Source organism: Pseudorca crassidens, chromosome 6 (assembly GCF_039906515.1).
Source record: "Pseudorca crassidens isolate mPseCra1 chromosome 6, mPseCra1.hap1, whole genome shotgun sequence".
Taxonomy (NCBI): Eukaryota; Metazoa; Chordata; class Mammalia; order Artiodactyla; family Delphinidae; genus Pseudorca; species Pseudorca crassidens.
In genome coordinates this window covers 29580859-29606618 of record NC_090301.1, presented here as the reverse complement: position 1 = coordinate 29606618, position 25760 = coordinate 29580859, and the positions used below count along the sequence as shown (strand labels likewise).

At 38.3% G+C, this 25760-nt stretch overlaps 1 protein-coding gene across 4 annotated transcripts in view; it reads left to right on the top strand.

Moving 5' to 3' along the window:
• ADAM23 (ADAM metallopeptidase domain 23) overlaps positions 1 to 25760 on the top strand; it is a 164616-nt gene that overhangs the window by 21750 nt on the left and 117106 nt on the right. For all 4 annotated transcript variants that reach the window (XM_067740873.1, XM_067740872.1, XM_067740875.1 and 1 more), the window contains exon 3: positions 24490 to 24566. In XM_067740873.1, the coding sequence (XP_067596974.1) occupies positions 24490 to 24566 (77 nt within the window). The remainder of the gene's footprint in view (positions 1 to 24489; positions 24567 to 25760) is intronic.

Genomic DNA, 25760 nt, shown 5'->3' with positions numbered 1-25760 from the left:
ACAGTCAAGTCTATTTGCCAACCATCTCCTGGTTCTGTCCCTTGGTTTTGCACCCCTTTTATTACTGGGGGCGGACTGCTTTTTGGATTGTTTCTGGCCGGATCAGGCAATTTTGTATTACCCTTTCGTTGGTCCTTTGCATTTGTGGACCAAAAAATAAACTTCTGTAGCCAGTGATTGGTTAGGTCACGCCCCTAATGGTTTCCTTGATGTAGATGGGTAATAACTCTTTCCATTAAATGCTCAGGTATAAGCACTAGTCCCTGTTCATTATAAATCCAGCCTTCTTTGGTTGTTTGGTACTGATCATCTTAGTCTCAAGTCAGCGTGAAATTCCCCTTCGTCTGCTTTCTCTAGATCCATTTCCCAACACTGAGGTTTAAACAGGGATAGGTCCCCACGTGGAATGAGTGCTAGGGCCTTAGGATGGGGATTTTTGGTCTGGCTGCCTGTTTTGTGCCCTGATCAGCCAAATTATTTCCTTTAGCTATATAACTATCAGTCTTTTGGGGGCCCAGGCAATGTACTATGGCTACTTCTTCCATCATTATAACAGAGCCTATTCAGGCCAGTATCTCCTCCGCGTGTTTAACTTCTTTTCTTCTTGATGTTAGTTAGACCCCTCTCTTTCCATATGGCCCCATGTGCATGCACGACAGAGAAGGCATACTTAGAATCAGTATAAATGGTGACCTTTTCTTTAGCCCCAAGGCACAGGGCCCTCTTGAGGGCTATGAGCTCTGCCTCTTGGACAGATGTACCCGGAAGGAGGGCTTCCACTTCTAAGGCTTCCTGATGAATTACTACTACATACTCAGCCTTTCAGAGTCCCTGGTCTACGAAGCTTCTCCTGTCTGTAAACATTTCTATATCTGGATTTTCAGTCAGGTTGGGTCTGCTAGAATAGACTTCTTCAATATTTGTGTACAATCCACAAGCCACGGAATACAGGCAGCCTCTAGGAGCGGGAAAAGGTAAGGAAACAGATTTTCTCTTAGAGCCCCCCCTGAGAAACTGCCCTGCTGACACCTTCAGTTTAGGCTCTAGACTTTGATTTTGGACTTTTGACCTCCAGAAGTGTAAGAAAATTATTTGTATTGTCTTAAGTAACAAAATCATAGAAATTTGTTACAGCAGTAATAGGAAATTAATATAGGAGTCAAGAATGACAATAAGGCTTTTTCCTGGGGAATAGTGCTACTATTTCCCAATATGGGAAAGGCTGGGGAGGAAAGGAGGCTAAGAGAAAACTGAACCTGTCCCCTTCAAGTGGACAGTTGGTCATCATGCAGATAAGTTGATGGGTGAGTTGGCCCTGGCCTCAGGGGCAGGTCAGGATACGATGGAAATGTGGGAGCCACCAACATATAAATGATATTTAGAGACCTGGGGTTTACACCCCTGGAGAAAGCATATTACATTAAAATCATGGAAAGACAGCTTAGTAACTTCCGAACAGAGGCCACATACGGACTTATTCCCCCTCATTTCTTGCTGTTTAAATTACAGTTGTTTTCTTTTGAGTCACCAAATGACATTTCAAAAGATAATAAGAAGCTGTCACTTTGGAAGGAAAAAAAACCCCAACATTAGGCAACCTTTTAAAAGATCAAATTTCTGGAGTGTGCAGATAGTTGCAGTATTTCTTTCTTCATTTTTTTGAAGAATACATATGAGCTCATTTAACAGATTTAAGCCTATAGTTTAATTTGGGGGGATTTTTATGGGTACAAATTTTTAAGAATTTGCTTCTTATCAGGTGGATAACCTTTAACTTTTGAGAGAACCATACTCCCCTTTTCTGATGGTACTGGTTGCTTCCTGTTGTTTTGTTTCAAGGGCTTTGGTGACAATTGACAGTGAGCTTTGAAATTAAGGTTACATTTTGTGTAAAGGCAACACATCTAGAGGAATCTGTGTATATTCTTATATCTACTGAACATATAGATCAAGGGTTCTCAACCATGGACAGTTTTACATTCCCCAGGGGACATTTAACAATGTCGGGAGATATTTTTGGATGTCGAGATGGGGATGGGATGCTACTGGCATCTCGTGGGTAGAGGCCAGGGATGCTGCCAAACATACCACTGTGTACAGGACAGCCCCCAACCCCGACCCACATCAAAGATGTACTCAGCCTAAAATGTCAATAGTGCAGAGGTTGGCAGGCCCTGTAATAGAACTTGTCAACCTACAGGTTAGGAAAATGGGAACTATTATCTTTCTGTCCCTTAACATATATGCTCTTCCTACATAAATCTGGTTGCACACTGAGCTGGCAAACTTCGTTTTGCTGCCTTGATGTAAGTACTACAACATTCTTGCAGATTCTATAACTTTTATTTTGCGAGAAACTGGCTAATTTAGTGTTAACTGGAATGGAAGGCACAAAGAAGGATTTGAAGTCAATTTAAATGGCTTTTTGGGGGGCTAAAATGAAAGTGTTAAATTTATTATAGTCATATTTTAGGAAAAAATTTCATATTCTGTAAGCAGTTTTTATTTTGGACTACTTATCAAGTAGTACTAACATTGTGCCCTAGCTAGTCATGACTAATTAAATACTGCCCTGGTTATTTGCTTATTTCAGGTTAAAAAAAAGTCACTTGATATAACTATAATTGAAATAAAATAAAATCATAAAAATTGCTTTACTTCTTATTGTTTGGCAGTATTGGAGTAGAAGCGTTGTGATTTTAAAAAAAGTATGTTGAGGAAACGTCTACTTTCTGTCATTTACTAACTTAAGTAGCAGCCCAAGGAAAAGATGTAGGAATGAAGAGATTTGTACAATGATCTTGAGTCTTTTCATTCCTAGATTTTGCAATATGAACTTTAATTACTAAATTGGTTAGAGACTTTGAGAAACCTACATTATTTAGTAGGATGGGGGATATACCTTAATTTCTGCAATTTAAGGTTAAGCCCCTAAGTGTAAATTGGTGCAGCCACTACGGAACAGGATGGAGGTTCTTTTAAAAACTAAAAATAGTTACCATATGATCCTGCAATCCCACTCCTGAATACGTATCCAAAGAAAACTGTAATTCGCAAAGATACATGCACCCCAATGTTCATAGCAGCACTATTTACAATAGCCAAGACATGGAAACAACCTAAGTGTCCATTGACAGATGAATGGATGAAGAAGATGTGGTACGTATATACAATGGAATATTAGCCATAGTAAAGAATGAAATAATGCCATTTGCAGCAACATGGGTGGACCTAGAGATTATTATATTAAGTGAAGTAAGTCAGACAAAGACAAATATAATATAATATCACTTATATGTGAAATCTAAAAAAAAACGATATAAATGAACTTACAAAACAGAAATAGACTCACAGACATAGAAAACAAACTTATGGTTACCAGAGGGGATAGTGGGGGTTGGTGAGGGGGAAATAAAGTATGAGTTTGGGATTAACATATACACACTACTATGTATAAAATAGATAAACAACAAGGACCTACTGTATAGCACAGGGAACTATATTCAATGTCTTGTAATAACCTATAATAGAAAAAGAATCTGAGAAAGAATATATATATACACACACACACATATATATAAGATACATATAAATAACTGAATCACTTTGCTGTACAGCTGAAGCTAATGCAACTTTGTAAATTAGCTATACTTCGATTTAAAAAATGGTTAAAAATAAAAAAGAGAAATATTTAGAAGTTGTATGTTTTAATTCTCCAGGGGAATTAAGAAATTGAGAAAATGGGCTAAATGTTTCCTGTTAATAAAGAGAAGAAAAATCCAATAAAAAAAAAAGATTAGGCCCCTAAGATGGTAGATACAGTTAGAAAATTAAAATCACGAGGTGTATACCTTTAAAAATTTCTAAAATGAGGTATATGACAATGTATACCTAAAAGCAGTGACCAGTTTGAAATATTAAAAGTAGTTAAGATAGCACGACTTTCTGAATATGAAGATGACTTTTGGGAAATCAATGATAAGCATTGTATTGTTTCTTAGGAATACTTAATATAGATACATTAATGCTTTTAACCCGTGTGGTTTGTTAAAGAACTAACATCCTCATTTGCTAATCATTCTTTTGTAATTTTAACACATATATACAAGACATATGAAAATGATGTTCTTGGACTTCTTTTTTTTTTTAACATCTTTATTGGAGTATTATTGCTTTACAATTGTGTGTTAGTTTCTGCTGTATAACAAAGTGAATCAGCTATACATATACATACAGCCCCATATACGCTCTCTCTTGCGTCTCCCTCTCACCTTCCCTATCCCACCTCTCTAGGTGGTCACAAAGCACCGAGCTGATCTCCCTGTGCTATGCGGCTGCTTCCCACTAGCTATCTATTTTACATTTGGTAGTGTATATATGTCCATGCCACGCTCTCACTTCGTACCAGCTTGCCCTTCCCCCTCCCCGTGTCCTCAAGTCCATTCTCTATGTCTGCATCTTTATTCCTGTCCTGCCCCTAGGTTCTTCAGAACCATTATTATTATTATTTTTTTTACATTCCATATATATGTGTTAGCATACGGTATTTATTTTTCTTCTTCTGACTTGCTTCACTCTGTATGACAGACTCTAAGCCCATCCACCTCACTACAAATAACTCAATTTCGTCTCCTTTTATGGCTGAGTAATATTCCATTGTATATATGTGCCACATCTTCTTTATCCATTCATCTGTCAATGGACACTTAGGTTGCTTTCATGTCCTGGCTATTGTAAATAGAGCTACAATGAACATTGTTGTACATGACTCTTTTTGAATTATGGTTTTCTCAGGGTATATGCCCAGCAGTGGGATTGCTGGGTTGTATGGTAGTTCTATGTTTAGATTTTTGAGGAACCTCCGTACTGTTCTCCATAGTGGCTGTATCAATTTACATTCCCACCAACAGTGCAAGAGGGTTCCCTTTTCTCCACACCCTCTCCAGCATTTATTGTTTGTAGATTTTTTGATGATGGCCATTCTGACCGGTGTGAGGTGATACCTCATTATGGTTTTGATTTGCATTTCTCTAATGATTAGTGATGTTGAGCATCCTTTCATGTGTTTGTTGGCAACCTGTATATCTTCTTTGGAGAAATGTCTATTTAGGTCTTCAGCCCATTTTTGGATTTGGTTGTTTGTTTTTTTGATATTGAGCTGCATGAGCTGCTTGTATACTTTGGAGATTAATCCTCTGTCAGTTGCTTCATTTGCAAATATTTTCTCCCATTCTAAGTGTTGTCTTTTCATCTTGTTTATGGTTTCCTTTGCTGTGCAAAAGCATTTAAGTTTCATTAGGTCCCATTCGTTTATTTTTGTTTTTATTTCCATTTCCCTAGGAGGTGGGTCCAAAAGGATCTTGCTGTGATTTATGTCATAGAGCATTCTACCTGTGTTTTCCTCTAAGAGTATTATAGTGTTTGTACTTACATTTGGATCTTTAATCCATTTTGAGTTTATTTTTGTGAATGGTGTTAGGGAGTGTTCTAATTTCATTCTTTTACATGTAGCTGTCCAGTTTTCCCAGAACCACTTATTGAAGAGGCTGTCTTTTCTCCATTGTATATTCTTACCTCCTTTATCAAAGATAAGGTGACCATATGTGCGTGGGTTTATCTCTGGGCTTTCTATCCTGTTCCACTGATCTATATTTCTGTTTTTGTGCCATATTGTCTTGATTACTGTAGCTTTGTAGTATAGTCTGAAGTCAGGGAGCCTGATTCCTCCAGTTCTGTTTTTCTTTCTCAAGATTGCTTTGGCTATTTGGGGTCTTTTGTATTTCCATACAAATTGTGAAATTCTTTTGTTCTAGTTCTGTGAAAAATGCATTGGTAGTATGATAGGGATTGCATTGAATGTGTAGATTGCTTTGGGTAGTGTAGTCATTTTCACAATGTTGATTCTTCCAATCCAAGAACATGGTATATCTCTCCATCTGTTTGTATCATCTTTAATTTCTTTCATCAGTGTCCTATAGTTTTCTGCATACAGGTCTTTTGTCTCCTTAGGTAGGTTTATTCCTAGTTATTTTATTCTTTTTGTTGCAATGGTAAATGGGAGTGTTTCCTTAATTTCTCTTTCAGATTTTTCATCACTAGTGTACAGGAATGCCAGAGATTTCTGTGCACTAATTTTGTATCCTGCTACTTTACCAAATTCATTGATTAGCTCTAGTAGTTTTCTGTAGCATCTTTAGGATTCTCTATGTATAGTATCATGTCATCTGCAAACAGTGACAGTTTTACTTCTTCTTTTCCAATTTGGATTCCTTTTATTTCTTTTTCTTATCTGATTGCTGTGGCTAAAACTTCCAAAACTATGTTAAATAATAGTGGTGAGAGTGGGCAGCCTTGTCTTGTTCCTGATCTTTGTGGAAATGCTTTCAGTTTTTCACCTTTGAGAACAATGTTGGCTGTGGGTTTGTCATATATAGCCTTTATTATGTTGAGGTAAGTTCCCTCTATGCCTATTTTCTGGAGAGTTTTTATCATAAATGGGTGTTGAATTTTGTTGAAAGGTTTTTCTGCATTTATTGAGATGATCATATGGTTTTTCTCCTTCAGTTTTTTAATATGGTGTATCACATTGATTGATTTGCATATATTGAAGAATCCTTACATTCCTGGGATAAACCCCACTTGATCATGGTGTATGATACTTTTAATGTGCTGTTGGATTCTGTTTGCTGGTATTTGGTTGAGGATTTTTGCATCTATGTTCATCAGTGATATTGGCCTGTAGTTTTCTTTCTTTGTGACATCTTTGTCTGGTTTTGGTGTCAGGGTGATGGTGGCCTTGTAGAATGCGTTTGGGAGTGTTCCTGCCTCTGCTATATTTTGGAAAAGTTTGAGAAGGGTAGGTGTTAACTCTTCTCTAAATGTTTGATAGAATTCACCTGTGAAGCCATCTGGTCCTGGACTTCTGTTTGTTGGAAGATTTTTAATCACAGTCTCAATTTCAGTGCTTGTAATTGGTCTGTTTATATTTTCTATTTCTTCCTGGTTCAGTCTCGAAAGGTTGTGCTTTTCTAAGAATTTGTCCATTTCTTCCAAGTTGTCCATTTTATTGGCATACAGTTGCTTGTAGTAATCTCTCATGATCCTTTGTATTTCTGCAGTGTAAGCTGTTAATTCTCCTTTTTCATTTCTAATTCTATTGATGTGAGTCTTCTCCCTTATTTTCTTGATGAGTCTGGCTAATGGTTTATCAATTTTGTTTATCTTCTCAAAGAACGAGCTTTTAGTTTTATTGATCTTTGCTATTGTTTCCCTCATTTCTTTTTCATTTATTTCTGATCTGATCTTTATGATTTCTTTCCTTCTGCTAACTTTGGGGGTCTTTTGTTCTTCTTTCTCTAATTGCTTTAGATGTAAGGTTAGGTTGTTTATTTGAGATGTTTCTTGTTTCTTGAGGTAGGACTGTGTTGCTATAAACTTCCCTCTTAGAACTGTTGTTGCTGCATTCCATAGATTTTGGGCCGTCGTGTTTTCATTGTCATTTGTTTCTAGGTATTTTTTGATTTCCTCTTTGGTTTCTTCAGTGATCTCTTGGTTATTTAGTAGTGTATTGTTTAGCCTCCATGTGTTTGTATTTTTTACAGATTTTTTTCCTGTAATTGATGTCTAGTCTTATAGCATTGTGGTCGGAAAAGATACTTGATATGATTTCAATTTTCTTAAATTTACCAAGGCTTGCTTTGTGACCCTGAGATATGATCTATCTTGGAGAATGTTCCATGAGCACTTGAGAAGAAAGTGTAATCTGCTGTTTTCAGATGGAATGTCCTATAAATATCAATTAAGTCCATCTTGTTTAATGTATCATTTAAAGCTTGTGTTTCCTTATTTATTTTCATTTTGGATGATCTGTCCATTGGTGAAAGTGGGTGTGAAAGTCCCTTACTATGATTTTATTACTGTCGATTTTCCCTTTTATGAGTGTTAGCATTTGCTTTATGTATTGAGGTGCTCCTATGTTGGGTACATAAATATTTACAATTGTTATCTCTTCTTCTTGGATTGATCCCTTGATCATCATGTAGTGTCCTTCTTTGTCTCTTGTAATAGTCTTTATTTTAAAGTCTATTTTCTCTGATATGAAAATTGCTACTCCAGCTTTCTTTTGATTTCCATTTGTGTGGAATATCTTTTTCCATCCCCTCACTTTCAGTCTGTGTGTGTCCCTAGGTCTGAAGTGGGTCTCTTATAGACAGCATATGTCCGGGTCTTGTTTTTGTATCCATTCAGCCAGTCTGTGCCTTTTGGTGGGAGACTTTAATCCTTTTACATTTAAGGTAGTTATCGATATGTATGTTCCTATTACCATTTTCTTAATTGTTTTGAGTTTGTTATTGTAAGTCTTTTTCTTCTCTTGTGTTTCCTGCCTAGAGAAGTTCCTTTAGCATTTGTTGTGGAGCTTGTTTGGTCGTGCTGAATTCTCTTAGCTTTTGCTTATCTGTAAATGTTTTAATTTCTCCATCAAATCTGAATGAGATCCTTGCTGGCTAGAGTAATCTTGGTTGTAGGTTTTTCCCTTTCATCACTTTAAATATGTCCTGCCACTCCCATCTGGCTTGCAGAGTTTCTGCTGAAAGATCAGCTGTTAACCTTATGGGGATTCCCTTGTATGTCAATTGTTGCTTTTCCCTTGCTGCTTTTAATATGTTTTCTTTGTATTTAATTTTTGATAGTTTGATTAATATGTGTCTTGGCGTGTTTCTCCTTGGACTTATCCTGTATGGGACTATCTGCGCTTCCTGGACTTGATTGACTATATCCTTACCCATATTAGGGAAGTTTTCCACTATAATCTCTTCAAACATTTTCTCAGTCCCTTTTGTTTCTCTTCTTCTCCTGGGACCCCTATAATTCAAATGTTGGTGCGTTCAATATTGTCCCAGAGGTCTCTGAGATTGTCCTCAATTCTTTTTATTCTTTTTTTTTTTCTTTATTCTTCTCTGCGTTAATTATTTCCACTATTTTATCTTCCAGGCCACTTATGCATTCTTCTGCCTCAGTTATTCTGCTATTGATTCCTTCTAGAGAATTTTTAATTTCATTTACTGTGTTGTTCATCATTGTTTGTTTGCTCTTTAGTTCTTTTAGGTCCTTGTTAAATGTTTCTTGTATTTTCTCCATTCTATATCCAAGATTTTGGATCATCTTTACTATCATTACTCTGAATTGTTTTTCAGGTTGACTGACTATTTCCTCTCCATTCGTTTGGTCTGGTGGGTTTTTACCTTGCTCCTTCATCTGCTGTGTATTTCTGTCTTCTCATTTTGCCTAACTTACCGTGTTTTGGGGTCTCCGTTTTGCAAGCTGCAAGTTCGTAGTTCCCAGTGTTTTTGGTGTCTGCTCCCAGTGGGTAAGTTTGGTTCAGTGGGTTTGTAGGCTTCCTGATGGAGGGGACTGGTGCCTGTGTTCTGGTGGATGAGGCTGGATCTTGTCTTTCTGGTGGGCAGGTCCACATCTATGTGTTTTGGGGTGTCTGTGGACTTATTATGATTTTAGGCAGCCTCTCTGCTAATGGGTGGGTTTGTGTTCCTGTCTTGCTAGTTGTTTGCCATAGGGTGTCTAGCACTGTAGCTTGCTGGTCATTGAGTGGAGCTGGGTCTTAGCATGGAGACGGACATCTCTGGGAGAGCTTTTGCCATTTGATGTTCCATGGGGCCAGGAGGTCTCTGGTGGACCAATGTCCTGAACTTGGCTGTCCCACCTCAGAAGCTCAGGCCTGACACTGGCCAGAGCACCAAGACCCTGTCAGCCACATGGCTCAGAAGAAAAGTGAGAAAAAAAAGAAAGAAATAAAGAATATAAAATAAAGTTATTAAAATAAAAAAATTATTAAAAATAAAAACTAAAAAGGGTAATAAAAAAAAGAGAAAGAAACAAGAGAGCAACCAAACTAAAAAATAAATCCTCCAATGATAACAAGTGCTAAAAACTATACTTAAAAAACCCCAAAACCAAAAAACAGAAACCAAAAACAGACAGTCAGAACCCTAGGACAAATGGCAAAAGCAAAGCTCTACAGAAAAATCATACAAAGAAGGATACAGATACACACTCACAAAAAGAGCAAAAGGAAAAAAAGTAAAAAAATATGTATATAACAAATTAAAAAAGGAGGAGAGCAACCAAATCAATAAACAAATCTACCAATGATAATAAGCTCTAAATACTAAACTAAGATAAACATAAAACCAGAAAAAAATTAGATGCAGAAAGCAAATCCCCAGTCTACAGTTGATCCCAAAGTCCACCGCCTCAATTTTGGGATGATTCTTTGTCTATTCATTTATTCCACAGATGGAGGTACATCAAGTGGATTGTGGAGATTTAATCCACTGCTTCTAATGCTGCTGGGAGAGATTTCCCTTTCTCTTCTTTCTTTGCACAGCTCCTGGGGTTCAGCTTTGGATTTGGCCCTGCTTCTGCATGTAGGTCACCTGAGGGTGTCTGTTCCCTGTGCAGACAGGACGGGGTTAAAGGAGAAGCTGATTAGGGGGCTCTGGCTCACTCAGGTGGGGGGGGGAGGGAGGGGTACGGAATGCAGGGCGAGCCTGCGGTGGCAGAGGCTGATGTGACATTGCACCAGCCTGAGGTGTGCCGTGGGTTCTCCTGGGGAAGTTGTCCCTGGATCACGGGACCCTGGCAGTGTGGGCTGCACAGGCTCCCGGGAGGGGAGGTGTGGATAGTGACCTGTGCTCTCACACGGGCTTCTTGGTGGCGGCAGCAGCAGCCTTAGTGTCTCATGCCTGTCTCTGGGGTTCGCGCTGATAGCCGCGGCTCGTGCGTGTCTCTGGAGCTCGTTTAGACGGTGCTCTGAATCCCCTCTCCTTGTGCACCCCGAAAAAATGGTCTCTTGACTCTTAGGCAGTTCCAGACTTTTTTCTGGACTCCTTCCCGGCTAGCTGTCATGCACTAGCCCCTTCAGGCTGTGTTCACGCCGCCAACCCCGGTCCTCTCCCTGGGATCCTACCGAAGCCCGAGCCTCAGCTCCCAGCCCCCACCTGCCCCGGCGGGTGAGCAGACAAGCCTCTCGGGCTGGTGAGTGCTGGTCGGCACCGATCCTCTGTGCGGGAATCTCTCTGCTTTGCCCCCCCGCACCCCTGTTGCTGTGTTCTCCTCCATGACTCCGAAGCTTTCCCCCTCCGCCACCCACAGTCTCTACCCGCGAAGGGCCTTCCTAGTGTGTAGAAACTTTTCCTCCTTCACAGCTCCCTCCCAGAGGCGCAGGTCCCGTCCCTATTCTTTTGTCTCTGTTTTTCCTTTTTTCTTTTGCCCTACCCAGGTATGTGGGGGAGTTTCTTGCCTTTGGGAGGTCTGAGGTCTTCTGCCAGAGTTCAGCAGGTGTTCTGTAGGAGTTGTTCCACATGTAGATGTATTTCTGATGTATTTGTGGGGAGGAAGGTGATCTCCACGTTTTACTCCTCCGTCATCTTGAAGGCGCCCCCCAGACTTGAATTCTTTTGGAGAAATTTGTAGTGCATATTATACCTCTTGTGTTGCAAAGTGATGTTGTTTTAGTAGAAAATGTTATTGTAAAACCCAGTGAGTGGGTTGCTTTGTACTGACGTCTATAGTCCCCTTCTCTCCTGCCCCCTTTCTACCCAGTTATCTTAGCTTTCTCATTTAAGCCCAAGTTATTTCAGACAAGAAGTTATCTGCTGAATGATACTTTCCTCGTTAGTTCTTTTACTGGAATTTTTTTGTATCCCCAGCATTCATTCATTTATTCATTCATTCATATGCTCAATCATTTATTTAATCGTCACTCAGTAAATGCTAATGAAAAGATATATCTATATGCTTATATCTAACTGCAAAATCCACATATCTACTTGCATATATAATGTGCATATCAAACTTAATAGGTTTAAAACAGAAGTTCTGGTTTCCCACTGCCACTTTTTCCTCCTGCAGTGTTCCCCATCCAAATACATTGCTCACTCCTTCTGGTTATTTAGGCTAAAAATTCTGGCGATTTCCTTGGTCCCCTTATTTCATTCATAACCAATAACTGACCTGTAAGCAACTCTGTTGACTCTGCTTTCACTGTGTACCCAGAATCTGACCACTTCTCATCAATTCCACTGTTACTACTGAAGTCCAACCCACCATCAACTCCTGCCTGGATTATTGCAACAGCCTCTTAACTGGACTTTCTGCTTTCTCCCTTGGTCCCTCATCTTTAGTCTATTGTCAACACAACAGCCTGAGTGAACTTTGAAAAATGGAAGGCAGATATGTCACTCTTCTGCTCAAAAACCTCAGTGACTTCCTATTTCATGAAGAGTAAAAGGCAGAGTCCTTACAGTGGCCTACAAGGTCCTATACATTTGACCCCCTGTTGCTTCCCTAACTTCAGTGCCTATGACACTCCCCTTGACTAACTCCACTTGACCCAAACTGGCCTTCTTGCAATTCTTTAACATACCAAGTATACTCCTGCCTCACAACTTTTGCAACCACTGTTCCCTCTGCCAGGAATTCTCTTTCCCCAGATATCCATGTGGCTTGTTCCTTCACCTCCCAATCTTTGCTCAAATGTCACCTTTTCAAAGAGTTCTTCTCTGTCCACTCTATTTAATATTATCACCTCTTTTTACTATACACTCCCTTTGCCTCTTACTTACTTTATTCCTTTTACCTATAGCATTTATCACCATCCAACTTGCTTTAAATTTATTTGTTGATTCTATTTCTCCCCACTACCCCTCAATACATACTAAAATGCAAACTCCAGAAAACCAAAGCTTCAGCTTGAAACATGGTAGACACAATAATTATTTGTTGAATGAGTAAATGATTTCATATGTGATGTAGAAGCCAATAAGGTCGCATATAATCTGAGGAAATAGATGTATTTCGAAATACTATTTTTATTTTTGTATGTCTTCAAGGTTCCATCTTATTATAGGTTCTCATTTGGAAATAAAAATGAGATTTAATGAACCTAAAACATTCTGTAGACATAGTGAGATCTATCGTTTGCTTACTAAAATAGTCAGGATATTCTGCATAGCAGTCAGTATTCTAAATGCTAGTTTTAAAAATTAGGTGACTACAGGCTGTGCAGTTGTCATTTTGAAGAATTCTATGGAAGAATTTTTCTAACATTTTTCTAACATGTTAGAAAAAATGAGATCACATCAATATTAGCTTTTCCACATCTAACTTTGAGCAAGGTATGTGTAGTGCACGTGATATTTGTTTTGAGTAAAATTGTGTTACATGACAGTTGTGAGCCTCTATATCCGGGAACACACTTTAATGGTGTGACTTAGGAAGCCTAATGGCACCTGCATTTTGTAAAATGGGAAAATCCATTTTTGGCATGGCCTCCAGTTTGAAGTTACTCTTTGCATCCAAAAGGGCAGAATGCAACTGATCCATGGTCATAACTAAGATCAGAGCAAAGGACAGAGCCAGACACAGCTGAGAACCAGAAAACACAGAACTCTTTCTAATCCATAGATGTAGACAGAGCTGGGTTCCTGTGGACAAAAGGAGTTTCCACTCCAGTGACACAGAACTTGTGACCCACATCTTGCAGAGGGTAGTTAAGGGAAGCAGAGACCTCTTAGGAATACTGTTGTCAAACAGCTATGTATTTACCATGAATTCATAAGCAGAGCCTGAAACATTTCTTCAAATAGAAATAACAGAGCTGGTCTAGAGACCCCAATACAAATCAGTTCTGGGCAAGAACAGTGTTGGTTCCACCAGTGAAAGTCAATAGAATCAAGGTAACTCAAGAGAAGAGGGATCTGGCCTGGACAGGTCTGCTTAACCTCCCTTGGTTATACATTTCCAGTTGTTTTTTAATGAGGGAGATCTGGAAATTTATATTTGAATTTACTCTATATCATTTATGGTTTGCTGTATGAAACAATGCTTAAGTGGACTGTGTAATTACTGTATCATAGTTCTCATTCTGTATTTTAGACTCATTCATTCTTTTTTTTTTTTTTTTTTTTTTTTGCGATACGCGGGCCTCTCCCTGTTGTGGCCTCTCCCATTGCGGAGCACAGGCTCCGGACGTGCAGGCTCAGCGGCTATGGCTCACGGGCCCAGCCGCTCCGCGGCATGTGGGATCTTCCCGGACTGGGGCACGAACCCGTGTCCCCTGCATCGGCAGGTGGACTCTCAACCACTGCGCCACCAAGGAAGCCCGACTCATTCATTCTTAACTAATCTGTATGTGGTCATCGTAAAGATCCAAGTGAAAGAACCTTCTTTTGCTCTACATAGATATTTGAGTTGACTTGAGTCCACTGGGCTGTTGTACGTAGCATTCCAAGGACCAGAGTGGACAGGCCAAGAAAGTAGGGCTCATCATGGACAGCTGCCTCTCAAGGGCTTTTTCCTTTCAGGAAAGTATTAAGGTTATATAAGCAAATTAAAAAAACCTGTCGGGTAATGAGTTGAAGCCATTAAGCATGGAACTTGATGTTTTTTGTTTTCCAAACCTTATACACTACTTCTGTTCTTTTATTTAAATTATTTAGTGGGTGTTCAATAATTCTGGCTAGAAAGACAGAATTTGTTCTTGCTTGTGATGAAAGTGTCAGCAGTGAGAGATGCACTCCTTGGAGATGCACAGTTTGGATGTAGAAACTGATGAGGAAAAAGAACAAGGTGAATCACACCTCAGCTACTAGATTAATCCATCAAATTAAATGTTACTATTCAGGAAAGACAGCAGAAAGAAACCGCTTCCATGGTAACTGTTGTCAGAATTGTATTTTTACTCATCTTTCAGAAAATATATGAAAGCCAAATAATATAGCTCTAGTGATACTTGTAATGATTTACTCATTTTCAAATAGCAAGAGCTCTGAAGGCTTGATTTCATCTCTCTCTTGAGTTGGCATTGTCAGTTTAATATCCAGCCAATGTTAATCGCTGAGGGTGAATGTATAGAAGACAGTTCGTATAAATGTCCAAAGATGGTTTATCAGCGAAAGTGTATTGTTACAAAGTTCTCCTGGGTTGCCGAGTGATCACTAAGGAAGATCTTAGTGTGACTCCCTCCCCCACCCTCAATAATATTAGATGTAGCTTCTCTTCTTTGGCTGGTCATGAGGAATTTTACAAATACATTTTCAGTAGAGAGAACTCATGATTTATTCACTGGACTATCTGCTTGGATTATCAATGCCTATTTTCTCTCTTTCTCTTCCGTGTCTATCTTTTGTCTGTATCAGACTTTGAGAGCACTTCAAACTGAGGGGTAGGTAAGAAAAGGGAGGAAGATGAAATTGGATTCTCTTTAAAACTGGTTTATTTAGAAAAGAGCTCTCGTAAAAGATTTGGTCAGAAATCAGAATTCAACCTGCTATCCTTTTTTTCTGTATGATCAGATTGGATAATTGAATGTTGGCTTGATTTCTTTCAGAGCAGACGTTCTATCTTTCTTGGCTAGGCTGGCACAGAGAACAAGGTCATACAGTGACCTGCTTCCTTCACTGGGAGATGCTGATCTGCTGTGACCTGTGAGAAGACTCTGCTTTGCTGATGTTTTGGTGTTGTTTCTGTAATATCCATCTAGGCTAGGACTTCAGCTTCCTAGTTTCAGGTTAAAAGATAGATTAATTCACAAAATACCTTAGTATTTGTTGGACTTGTATGTGTTCACATGACTTACTGACCTCGTGCAATGCTTATTTTGTAATAAATTACCATGTGTTAATTCTCACAATTAAATTCTACAATCCAAACTATAATTTAACTCTCCAGAGTGGAAGACTTCCTGTCTTTTACTTTAAAGGCATGTTTCTTAAGTGTCTATTTGTTAGCAAACACTTGGAAACACTTTGAAATTTCATCCTATTAATTCAGTCCTAGAGCTATCTGAATTCTCTCTTTAAATGCTCTCCAGCAAGCTTTTCTTAGCTCTCTCTAGCCCTCAGCATTCTCATTCCTCATATATAAATGTACTTGCTACCCATACCGTACACTCGTTCCTATTAAATTGAGTAGTCAGTCATGGTTAAATAATATGTGATATCTTTACAAATAATATTTACTATTATCATTTAATTGAAGTATTGTATTTCTTTTTGGTTTCTCATTTCATTTCCCTAACCAGATTATAAACTTTTTGATCTAAATACTAATTCTTCTATATCTGTATATCTGCCACCGTATCTCACCCAAGGTAGGGATTCAATACAAGTTTGTTAATGGGTTAACCAAACCAATGCAAGTTTGTTAATCCTGTGAAATGGAACATGCTAGAAGTAAACATGATGATATTCTCTCCCACGAGCTACCTATTTAAATGCATCTTGGGAAGAACATTGAACAAATTAATTTGCAAAATTGCCTTCTTGTAACATTTGCAGCTGTTCCACTTCTCAGGAAAATGATTCATATTATTTTAAAGACATGGCAACTTCAACAAGGTCAAAGCATAATACCTAATGGTATTTAGCAATGCAAATATAAAATTTGCAAATTTTGCAGAGTCTAAATGCGCATTGGATTTTCTAGGAGGTGCCCAGCTATATTGGGAGGGAGTTTTTAAGGTAGAGCTTGACTGATAACCTTTCCAAAACGTTAATATAGTTTTCTTCTTCTGTTTTTCTCTTCCTCCTTTTACTTTACCCCCTCCTTTCTAAATTATTGATCTCTTTCTATGTGGCCAACTTTTTCTAGGAACTTTTTGTTACGTTGTTATATAATTTAATCATCACATACATCCTGTTGGTAAGCTATTATTATTTATATTTTAATGACCAGGAAACATTGAGGTTTGGAGGTTTAAGGACTTCTGGCATGAACTTGGCCCTTTTTCTCACTGAATCTCATCTTTCTTTCTTTGATGTGTGACCTTGTATAAAAATATCATTTAACCCCTCTGTGCCTTTTAAAAATGTTTTTCTTCTATAAGAGGATAATAAAAAAGTCTGCCCTACTAGCTTTATGTTATTCTAGATAATTGAGATAAAACACAAGAAATATAGGGCATTATATTTATTATATATGAGTCTTGATCACATTGGTGATCACCAATGTGCAAACTTAGAATAAGGGATTAGAACTAGATTATAATTTTAAATGTCCTATTGATATTTTCTTTTGCTCTTTAAGACTCCTAAAACCTATTCCCATATTTGAGTTTTTGCATTACACAGAAAAAAGATCCACAAGCTGGACTTTTATGTTTCTCTAGCTGTGGGATAGACCCAGATTGCTCATGTACAGAAAAGCCTGTATGAGCAAAGAAAGTAACATGTTTTCTCATTTATTTATTTATTTATTTTTGCTTATAAATCTCAGTTACACGGCTTTATTCAATAGAATATTAGATCAGTTCAGTTCTCAAGTTATGATTTTGTAAGACTTATGAGAAAATCTGTTGATAGTGAGATTGCTTGACATTTTCTTTTACATTTTGCTCCTTTCTCACTTCTTTTTCTTTAATATTGGCATATAGTTGATTTACAATGTTGTGTTAGCTTCAGGTGTACAACAAAGTGATTCAGTTATGCATATACATATATCTATTCTTAAGAAAGTGATGTATTTTCCTCAAACTGATTTCATTTTAAACTTGGCAGGATTCTGTGTCTCCTGTTTTCCTATGTAGAGAAAAACATACTGTGCAACCAAGATTGATGCAAGACTCCCTGGTGAAGGAACTCAATCCGTTCTTTCTTCAGCACCTCAACCCGTTACAACAAAGCATGCTTCTAGTATCTGATTAGCTGGTTCTCTTCCTTCCTTCTTAGTTGGGGAATTTCCAAAGCTGTCTTCTCTGAAATACCATAAAATGTCCTGGAACTCAAAAGAAGAAGGTCTTTGAAATTCTATGAACTTTTCCCACTGTATTTGAAGAAAAAAGGGTGGAAACTCTTGAAGGATCTAGATCTATTGAAAAATCATTGAGAGTAGGGGAAAAAACCATGAGCAAAAAGATAAAGGGAGGGAAAAAATTTTCCTGAAAATGTTATAGTTTATACACGTGTGCACATACAGACACACACACCATATATAGTTGATATTTTAATGAACATAGAATAAACGATATTATCATAGCAATGAGGGAAATAAAAACAAGAAAAGGGATTTCCCATATATATGGACATATTTTTCTTTCTTTAAGTAAAAACATTGTGTATTTCATCATTTTAATGAGAATCTTTTAAAGTGTACAATACACCCTCCTGACTTCTTATATAGAGGACCCTCACTGTCATTGTGCACTTTCTAAGGAGGCAATGCTGGAAAGAAAACTAAACCAGGAGACCTTTCCCCGGGCTCCAGCTCATTCTTCTACTCACCAGCCATGAGACTGTTCTGATCATTTCCCCTCTTTTGTCTCAGCTTCTTCATGTGGAAAATTCAGGCAAAATTTAGAAAAAATATATTCTGCCCAGGTGCAACCCGCTTCCAGCTCCCTGTCTGTGAGCCAATATTGTTCTGCATTTCCTCCAATTAACTCTGATGATGTAAAAAGATTAAAATGCATCCTCCATGGCAGAATGGCACCTTGAAATTTTAACATCTGTGACTCCATAGTTCTGTGATTTCCTTCTAATTATGTGGGCCAAATTTGGTTAAGTGGGGAAAATTCTCTGATTTTTCTGACAAAAATAAGAAGAAAGAAAATTTTTTCTGCATTAAGATGTACTTTATAATGTGATGAATATAATAATTACTTGATGGACATATTAATATTTTGCATATCTTTCTGTGATAAATATATTAGGGAACCTTATTTCCCAAAGTGATTGCCAAAAAAAAAAAAGGGACTTCCTTGGTGGCGCAGTGGTTAAGAATTCACCTGCCAATGCGGGGGACAGGGCTTAGATCCCTAGTCTGGGAAGATCCCACATGCCGCAGAGCAACTAAGCCAGTGTGCCACAACTGCTGAGCCTACGCTCTAGAGCCTGCGAGCCACAACTACTTAGCCCGCATGCCACAACTACTGAAGCCCGTGCGCCTAGAGCCTGTGCTCCTCAATGAAGAGTAGCCCCCGCAATGAGAAGCCTGTGCACTGCAACAAAGAGTAGCCCCCGCTAGCTGCAACTAGAGAAAGCCTGCGTGCAGCAACAAAGACCCAATGCAGCCAAAAAAAAAAAAAAAAAGAAAAAGAAAAAATTTACCTACAGTCTCATTAGTAATCAACTGTTTACCTGTTTTATGTTTTCCATGATCTCTTCTGGCAGAGAAGACAGTTTTATTAATCTGGCTTCTAACTCTAATTACAGCATTTTTCTCTCTCAAGCACCTTCTTTCCTAGAAGCCCATAGCTCTCCTCTTTAGGAAGCAGAGCTTATATCATCCTCCTGGTGTCTGCTCAGGCTTGCTTGATACCTTCCAGGTCTTCTGCTCTCCATTTGTAAAGCATTTTCTTGTCTTATTGCTATGCCACTCCGGATATGTTTCCTTTGTTACTTAAATGAGTGTCTCCCTAACTAAACTGAGTATATCTTAAGAGCAGGGAAACTTCTGCTAAATTTTCCTCTGTTACCCAAACCATGTACCTTATAGAGCGTAGTAAAGTAAAATACATGCTCAGTGGATGTTGTGATTGATAGTAGACATCTCAATTCAAGTTGCTCATTTTCTACTGAAATTCAGTCTTGTAATATTTTCTGAATTCTGAGAAAGTGTAAACTGTTCATTTCCCATATTCAGTTATGCACACACTCTGTAGAATTTACAACTCCTTACAAGTAGTAAAGAATACTAATTGAATACTTCTTATGTATTCATTTTTGCATGAAAACATATATATCCTGGAAATACATGCTTTTTATTTCCATAAGTAGATAGTCATCTTTTTCTCTTGTGTTCATGTCCATATTAATGTTAACTATTCTAGACTATAAGTCCCAAGGAAACATAACTGTGTCTTTCAGCTTATATAATGTACCTTACCCAAAGCCGAGCATTTATGATTGCTTAGTGGCATAACATTGCTGGATAAGATGCAAGGCCAATCTTAGGTGAGGACCCTAAAAGTCTTCTAAAGTTATTTAATATGATACCATGAGGTAAAAAAACAGGAAAACAAAAGCACACTGTTAGGATGTATAAATTGATCTTCAGTGAAGGAGGTTTGTGTATGTAATTGAGTTTAGTTGCTTCTGTTTATAGAGCTCCTGTAATTTCCCTGTGCCAGATCCTGAGTCAAAAGAAAAATCTCAAAGTGCTCAGGCAACAGCTGTTCTCAGTCTTTCAGGATGGTAATTCTGAGCCCAGGGTTGTGCTTATTCTTGTCATGAAATGACGCTCTTTGACTTTAAAACCCTGCATTCTTCCACAGTGCTATTACAGTGACAGGTCTTGTAAAAACATGTGTTAATCTTTAAGTCTGCTTAGCAGATATCCCAGTGGAGAAAATAGCCCATTATGACCTTACGTGTGGTTCATGAACTCTTCTCTGAAGTATTCCTGTGATTTTGTATCATTGAACACATTCCTAAATCTCGCCGTGCAGATCCTTCTTTGTAAAAGAAGAGCAATACTCTTTGAGGTAGTCTTTGTGTCTTCAGTGGGTTTCAGTGGTGCTGGTCAGTTAGTCAACTCTAAAATATTTAATAAACCATCAGTGTTATGGCTGTATATTATAAAAACTTTCTACCCATCCTAACCATTCTTCTAATTTTTCTACCATTTGGAAGAAGTGGGTTAATATGAAATAAAAACAAACAATTTCAAAAAATGTGATTTGTAAAACAATAATGATGGGGACTCATTTTACCTGATTTGAAAACATATTTAAAATTGACAATTATCAAAATATGCATGGTATTTTGTTAAAGAAAAACGGATCAGTTGATATAGAATAACATAGACATACAAGAAGTTAAAACTTACTTTAATCATTTCTAGGGCAGAGCAGAAATAACAGAATGATAGGGAAAAGTAGCATTTGTCAGGTATTTATTTTGGTCTAGAGAAGAATCTGTACTCTGTGTACAAATGCAGAATGTGTAGCAAAGGAAAGAGAAACGGAATGTAAGAAAAATAACATACATCACTGGATTGAAATTACTTAAAATGGATACAGATATTTTAGATGAATATACTAATTCCGTTTGCTAACTATGCAAGGAAGATGAATGTTTAAGGAAATCTTAAATCATTTTATAGGAAAATGTGCTGCCTCTCAGCATTAAAGTGAATTCAAATGTTAAAACAGTCTTCCTGATAAAGGTAACAAAATCAGATTTTTTTTTCCCTATGGAGAAACAAGAATGCTGTTGATGACATTGCACTAATTGTTTCAGCTGTTGTGGAAAGTAATCTGTCAATATGTTTGAATCATAGTGTTGGTATTGATGATGATGATGATGATGATGACGACATATGCCAGACACTGTGCTGAGTAAGTGGGGGACATTTAAAGGAAAGCTCTGTGTCTTGGCCACATGTGTGTATATGTGAGCAGACACGTCATTGATCACGTCACACAAAGCCCCACAGTCTCCTGCCCACCTTTTCAGATTCATTGTTTGACATTTCCTCCAAAAGTCATTTATCTACAGGCCATATTCATTAAAAAAATTTTTTAAGTTTGTTTTCCATATTCATTTTTTACTCTTTTTTTTTTTTTTTTTGCGGTATGCGGGCCTCTCCCTGTTGTGGCTTCTCCCGTTGCGGAGCACAGGCTCCGGACGTGCAGGCTCAGCGGCCATGGCTCACGGGCCCAGCCGCTCCGCGGCATGTGGGATCTTCCCGGACCGGGGCACGAACCCGTGTCCCCTGCATCGGCAGGCGGACTCTCAACCACTGCGCCACCAGGGAAGGCCTCTTTTCACTCTATTTTTTACAGATGTTTCCTCCCAGGTCCGGAATGTCTTTTCTTCTCTTGGCAGGAAGATTCTTACTCATTTTAAAAAATTTTGTTCAGGGCTTCCTTGGTGGCGCAGTGGTTGAGAGTCTGCTTGCCGATGCAGGGGACACGGGTTCGTGCCCCGGTCCGGGAGGATCCCACATGCCGCGGAGCGGCGGCGCCCGTGAGCCATGGCCGCTGAGCCTGCGCGTGCGGAGCCTGTGCTCCGCAACGGGAGAGGCCACAACAGTGAGAGGCTCGCGTACCAAAAAAAAAAAAAAAAAAAATTTTGTTCAAACCGCACCTTGTCACTGAAGCCTTGGTCCCTGTGGCCCCTTAGGCACACGAAGGATGGCAGCCCTGCCTGCTTCTCTGGAGGCTGCCGCTTCCTTGAGCGTGGGGCTGTGTCCCAGCCATCTTTCTACACAGGGTGGGACTCAACACGTGTGTGTGGAAGGAGTAAATAAAATAAGCAAAGGAAAATCCCAGTATTACTATTATTTGCCAGCCCTTTCATTGAATTCTGTTAAACTGAAGCTTGTCACATTGACTCCGTATAAACTTATTTGACAATGATCAAATTGTCTGACTCTGAGCAATTTCTTTCAAATGGAGTAAGCAGTTACCACCGGGCTACGTTCTTTTGCAACAGGGTTTTCTTGGGGTTTGTACTTGTCTCATTGCTTATTTGCTGTAAAATGAGCCTTTTGCTGGGAGCTTCTTTACATCAATAACAGACATACAGAGATTTGCCTAAATTTGAAATCAAAACACTTTTCTTTGGAATATTCATTTGGAAGTTTTGCTTCATTTGTTTTGCTAAGTCATAATTTATGTGTAGTTTTTTGTTTTATGTGTAGTTACTCTTTTTACCACAATATATTCTTGTTTATAAAGATGCTCGAAGAAGTACATTTATCACCTCTTTTAGGTCAGGGTGCCATTAATGAACTCTTCTCTACTATTTAATATTCTTAAGAGAAATATGCCTAAGGATGCTTAAGGTTTTTCTTTTTTCTTTTTTTTTTTTTTTTAAACTTTTGGGACCCAGAGATGAAAAATTTCCCCTTGTACAAATTATTCATCAAATAAAAATTTTCATGCAAAAATTAATGCTTTAAGACACAGAATGAATTTAGATTAAAGACTCTGTGATATTTATAGTAGATAAATAGAGGTTCTGCTACAGATGACAGAGACCATACCTGACAAGACAGAAATTTCTTTCTCTCTCAAGGAGTTGTCTGAATACAGGAAGCTCAGATCAAGGATGATGACCCTGTTCTACTGATACATGGTTGTTTGGGGTAGACATGGCGTCCCGTGGTATTAGGGATTGAGGTGCCTTCTCTCTCATTGCTCTGTATTTAAAATTTAATATGTTAATTTCCTTTTAATTTTATTTATTTATTACAGAGTGACTATCTGATCAGCAGTTATGCTTGACAAGAAGCAGAAGTCATGGTTTATTTATAGTGTTTTATAGGTTTGGCATAGTAAAAGAGTCTTGACAATAAATACTTGGTTAATTAATTGAAAGTTCATGTATTTGGGGGAAGGGTCGTTAATGTACGACTGTTCGCAAGACCCTTGCGTTATAAGTTGTGGAGCAAACCGTCCAGTGTGGGAAGCGATCATACATCACTGTGGAGGGAGGGACAAATGCAGTGCTCCTGAAGTCCTGAGTTCGTTCCCAGCAGGCGTGTGAAGGAAGCTTCCTGGAAAGTAATGGCGTTGGGCTGTCCTTGAAGGATGTCTATAATGCGAAGTGGAGGAGAAGGGAAAAGAGGAGCATGGGGTGGCATTGAGGGAAGGGGGACTGGCAAGTGTCTGGTTGCCATGCGTGTAGCACTTCACACACGACACCCACTGTACCTTAGGAATGAGGTCTGGAGGAAGGAGGTTTGTGTGTGTGTAGGGGGTAGGTGTTGCATGTATCCTTGTCCTTTTTTTTTTTTCTTTCCTGATTGGGTGACAAAAGAGAGTTTTATCTTGGATAATACTTTAACAAAACTTCATTGATTTGTTAATTTACATTATGCAAGACGCTTCTGTGAGCTATACCAATCTTTAATACCTAGAACATATGATTCATGTTTACATGAGATTATCTTTGTATTTGGATTAAATCACAATGAGGACAGTATTTGTAAATGTGTGACTTTCAAAGGGGGATCTGAACTCGCCTGGTTTGAAGTGCTTGCTGAAGTTAATAGGTTGTGCTATCCCATTTTACCGGCACATTCTGCTGATACATCATTTAGAGAAAGTTCCAATTCCTGATGAAGAGCAGAGCGCTGACATGAGTTTTCACTTAGGTGTGCAGAAAGAATCGGTTAGCTTTGTGCACGGAATAGGATGAAATCAAGCTTTAATTAGTCAGACTTTTGCATAATTCATCCCGGTCCCTTTGAAAGTCCAGTTGAATCTGCTCTTAATCTTTGTCACGATGGGTCCCTTTTAAAGGACTTTTATTAGTTCCTTCCTGCACAGATATTTAGGTCTTCCAAGTAAGGCCGTGACAATGCACCTGATTTCTTAAAGAAATGAATTGTTACATAAGGATCCATAAAGAAATGAATCAGTCCATAAAATTTTCTTCTTATTAAATATCATTCTTGATATCAATATAATCAGCTTTAAAGATAGGAAAGTAAGCTAAGGTTCTTTCTGTCTTTTTGAATCCATAGGCTGTCCATCTGGCCCAGGCAAGCTTCCAGATTGAAGCCTTCGGCTCCAAATTCATTCTTGACCTCACACTGAACAAGTAAGTATATAGTTATGATCCTGTTAAGAAGTAAGTGCAGTAAAACTCTACTTCATGATAATATTTTAGTCAAAGTAATGTCTGTTGTTGAAGCAACTGATATTTTCTAGCTGATTATATGTCATATAGCACTTAAAGAAAAATATAAAAGTCTGAAGTTAATTCTTTTAATAATAATAATGTCTTTTTATTCCTGAAAGAAGAGGCATTTAACATTTAATTTGTTAAAAATCTCAAATACAGTTCTTAGATATTGTGATTTTAAATGGAACAAATATTTAAAGTAATGCTAGTTAATTAAGTGCTAACTATAATCTTTACAATATATAGCAAGCATGATAAATTACTGACTCAAGTATAGTTAGACTTCAGTCTAGAAATTCCACTTTACCTTTCAGTATGCAATTCACACGACTTCTGTATGAAGAACAGAAGAACAGAAGAAAATGATGACTTGCAAATACCTATTTTGAGAAGGTTCTTTGCTCCGTAATTTGCTCTAATACAGTTGGTTAGAAATTTTGGTCCTGATGAAGATTTACCCGATTTTTCTCTGAGCATGTGTTTATGTTGATATTTAAATGCTATTTCCCAAGTTGGAACCAATTGCACAGATGTCTTTGTACAAAGCACGAACAAGAGCTGTTGCCTTAAGCAGGGCTCTTCAGCCTCGAATTGAGCCAGCAGTGAGCCTTTCTTTGGTGAAAGAACTTTCCTGCATGGTTTTCTTTAGTTTAAGGAGCTCCAGTCAATATTTTAAACTCTCATCGGTATTTTGACCAAGACTGCATTTTTGCCAGAAAAATACCACGTAATGCTATCAGACACTATAATGTGGGTGACCACAGTCAATATCTGAGAGATTGCAGAAGACTATAAAGAACAACTATTAAATTTCTTGTGTGCCAAATTCTGTGAGCTCTGCAGAAAAAAAGATGCAGGGTCAGCTTGGGTGCTCCTTACTCAAGTGTAATTGCAGCTTTAAGTCAGAATGAATCAGCAGAACTCAGAATTTCCTGTGTTGAAGATACTGCAGGTTTTCCTCTTTGAGTCTGCTGAGCATTGGTTGAGTTCCTTTTCACCATGCTGGGTCAGCACTGTGCCTGCGAAAGGGTCATATGGGGACATCCAGGGTACTTAGAGGTCTGGAGACACATCAGAAAATTATTTACCACGAATATTTAACATGCAGAG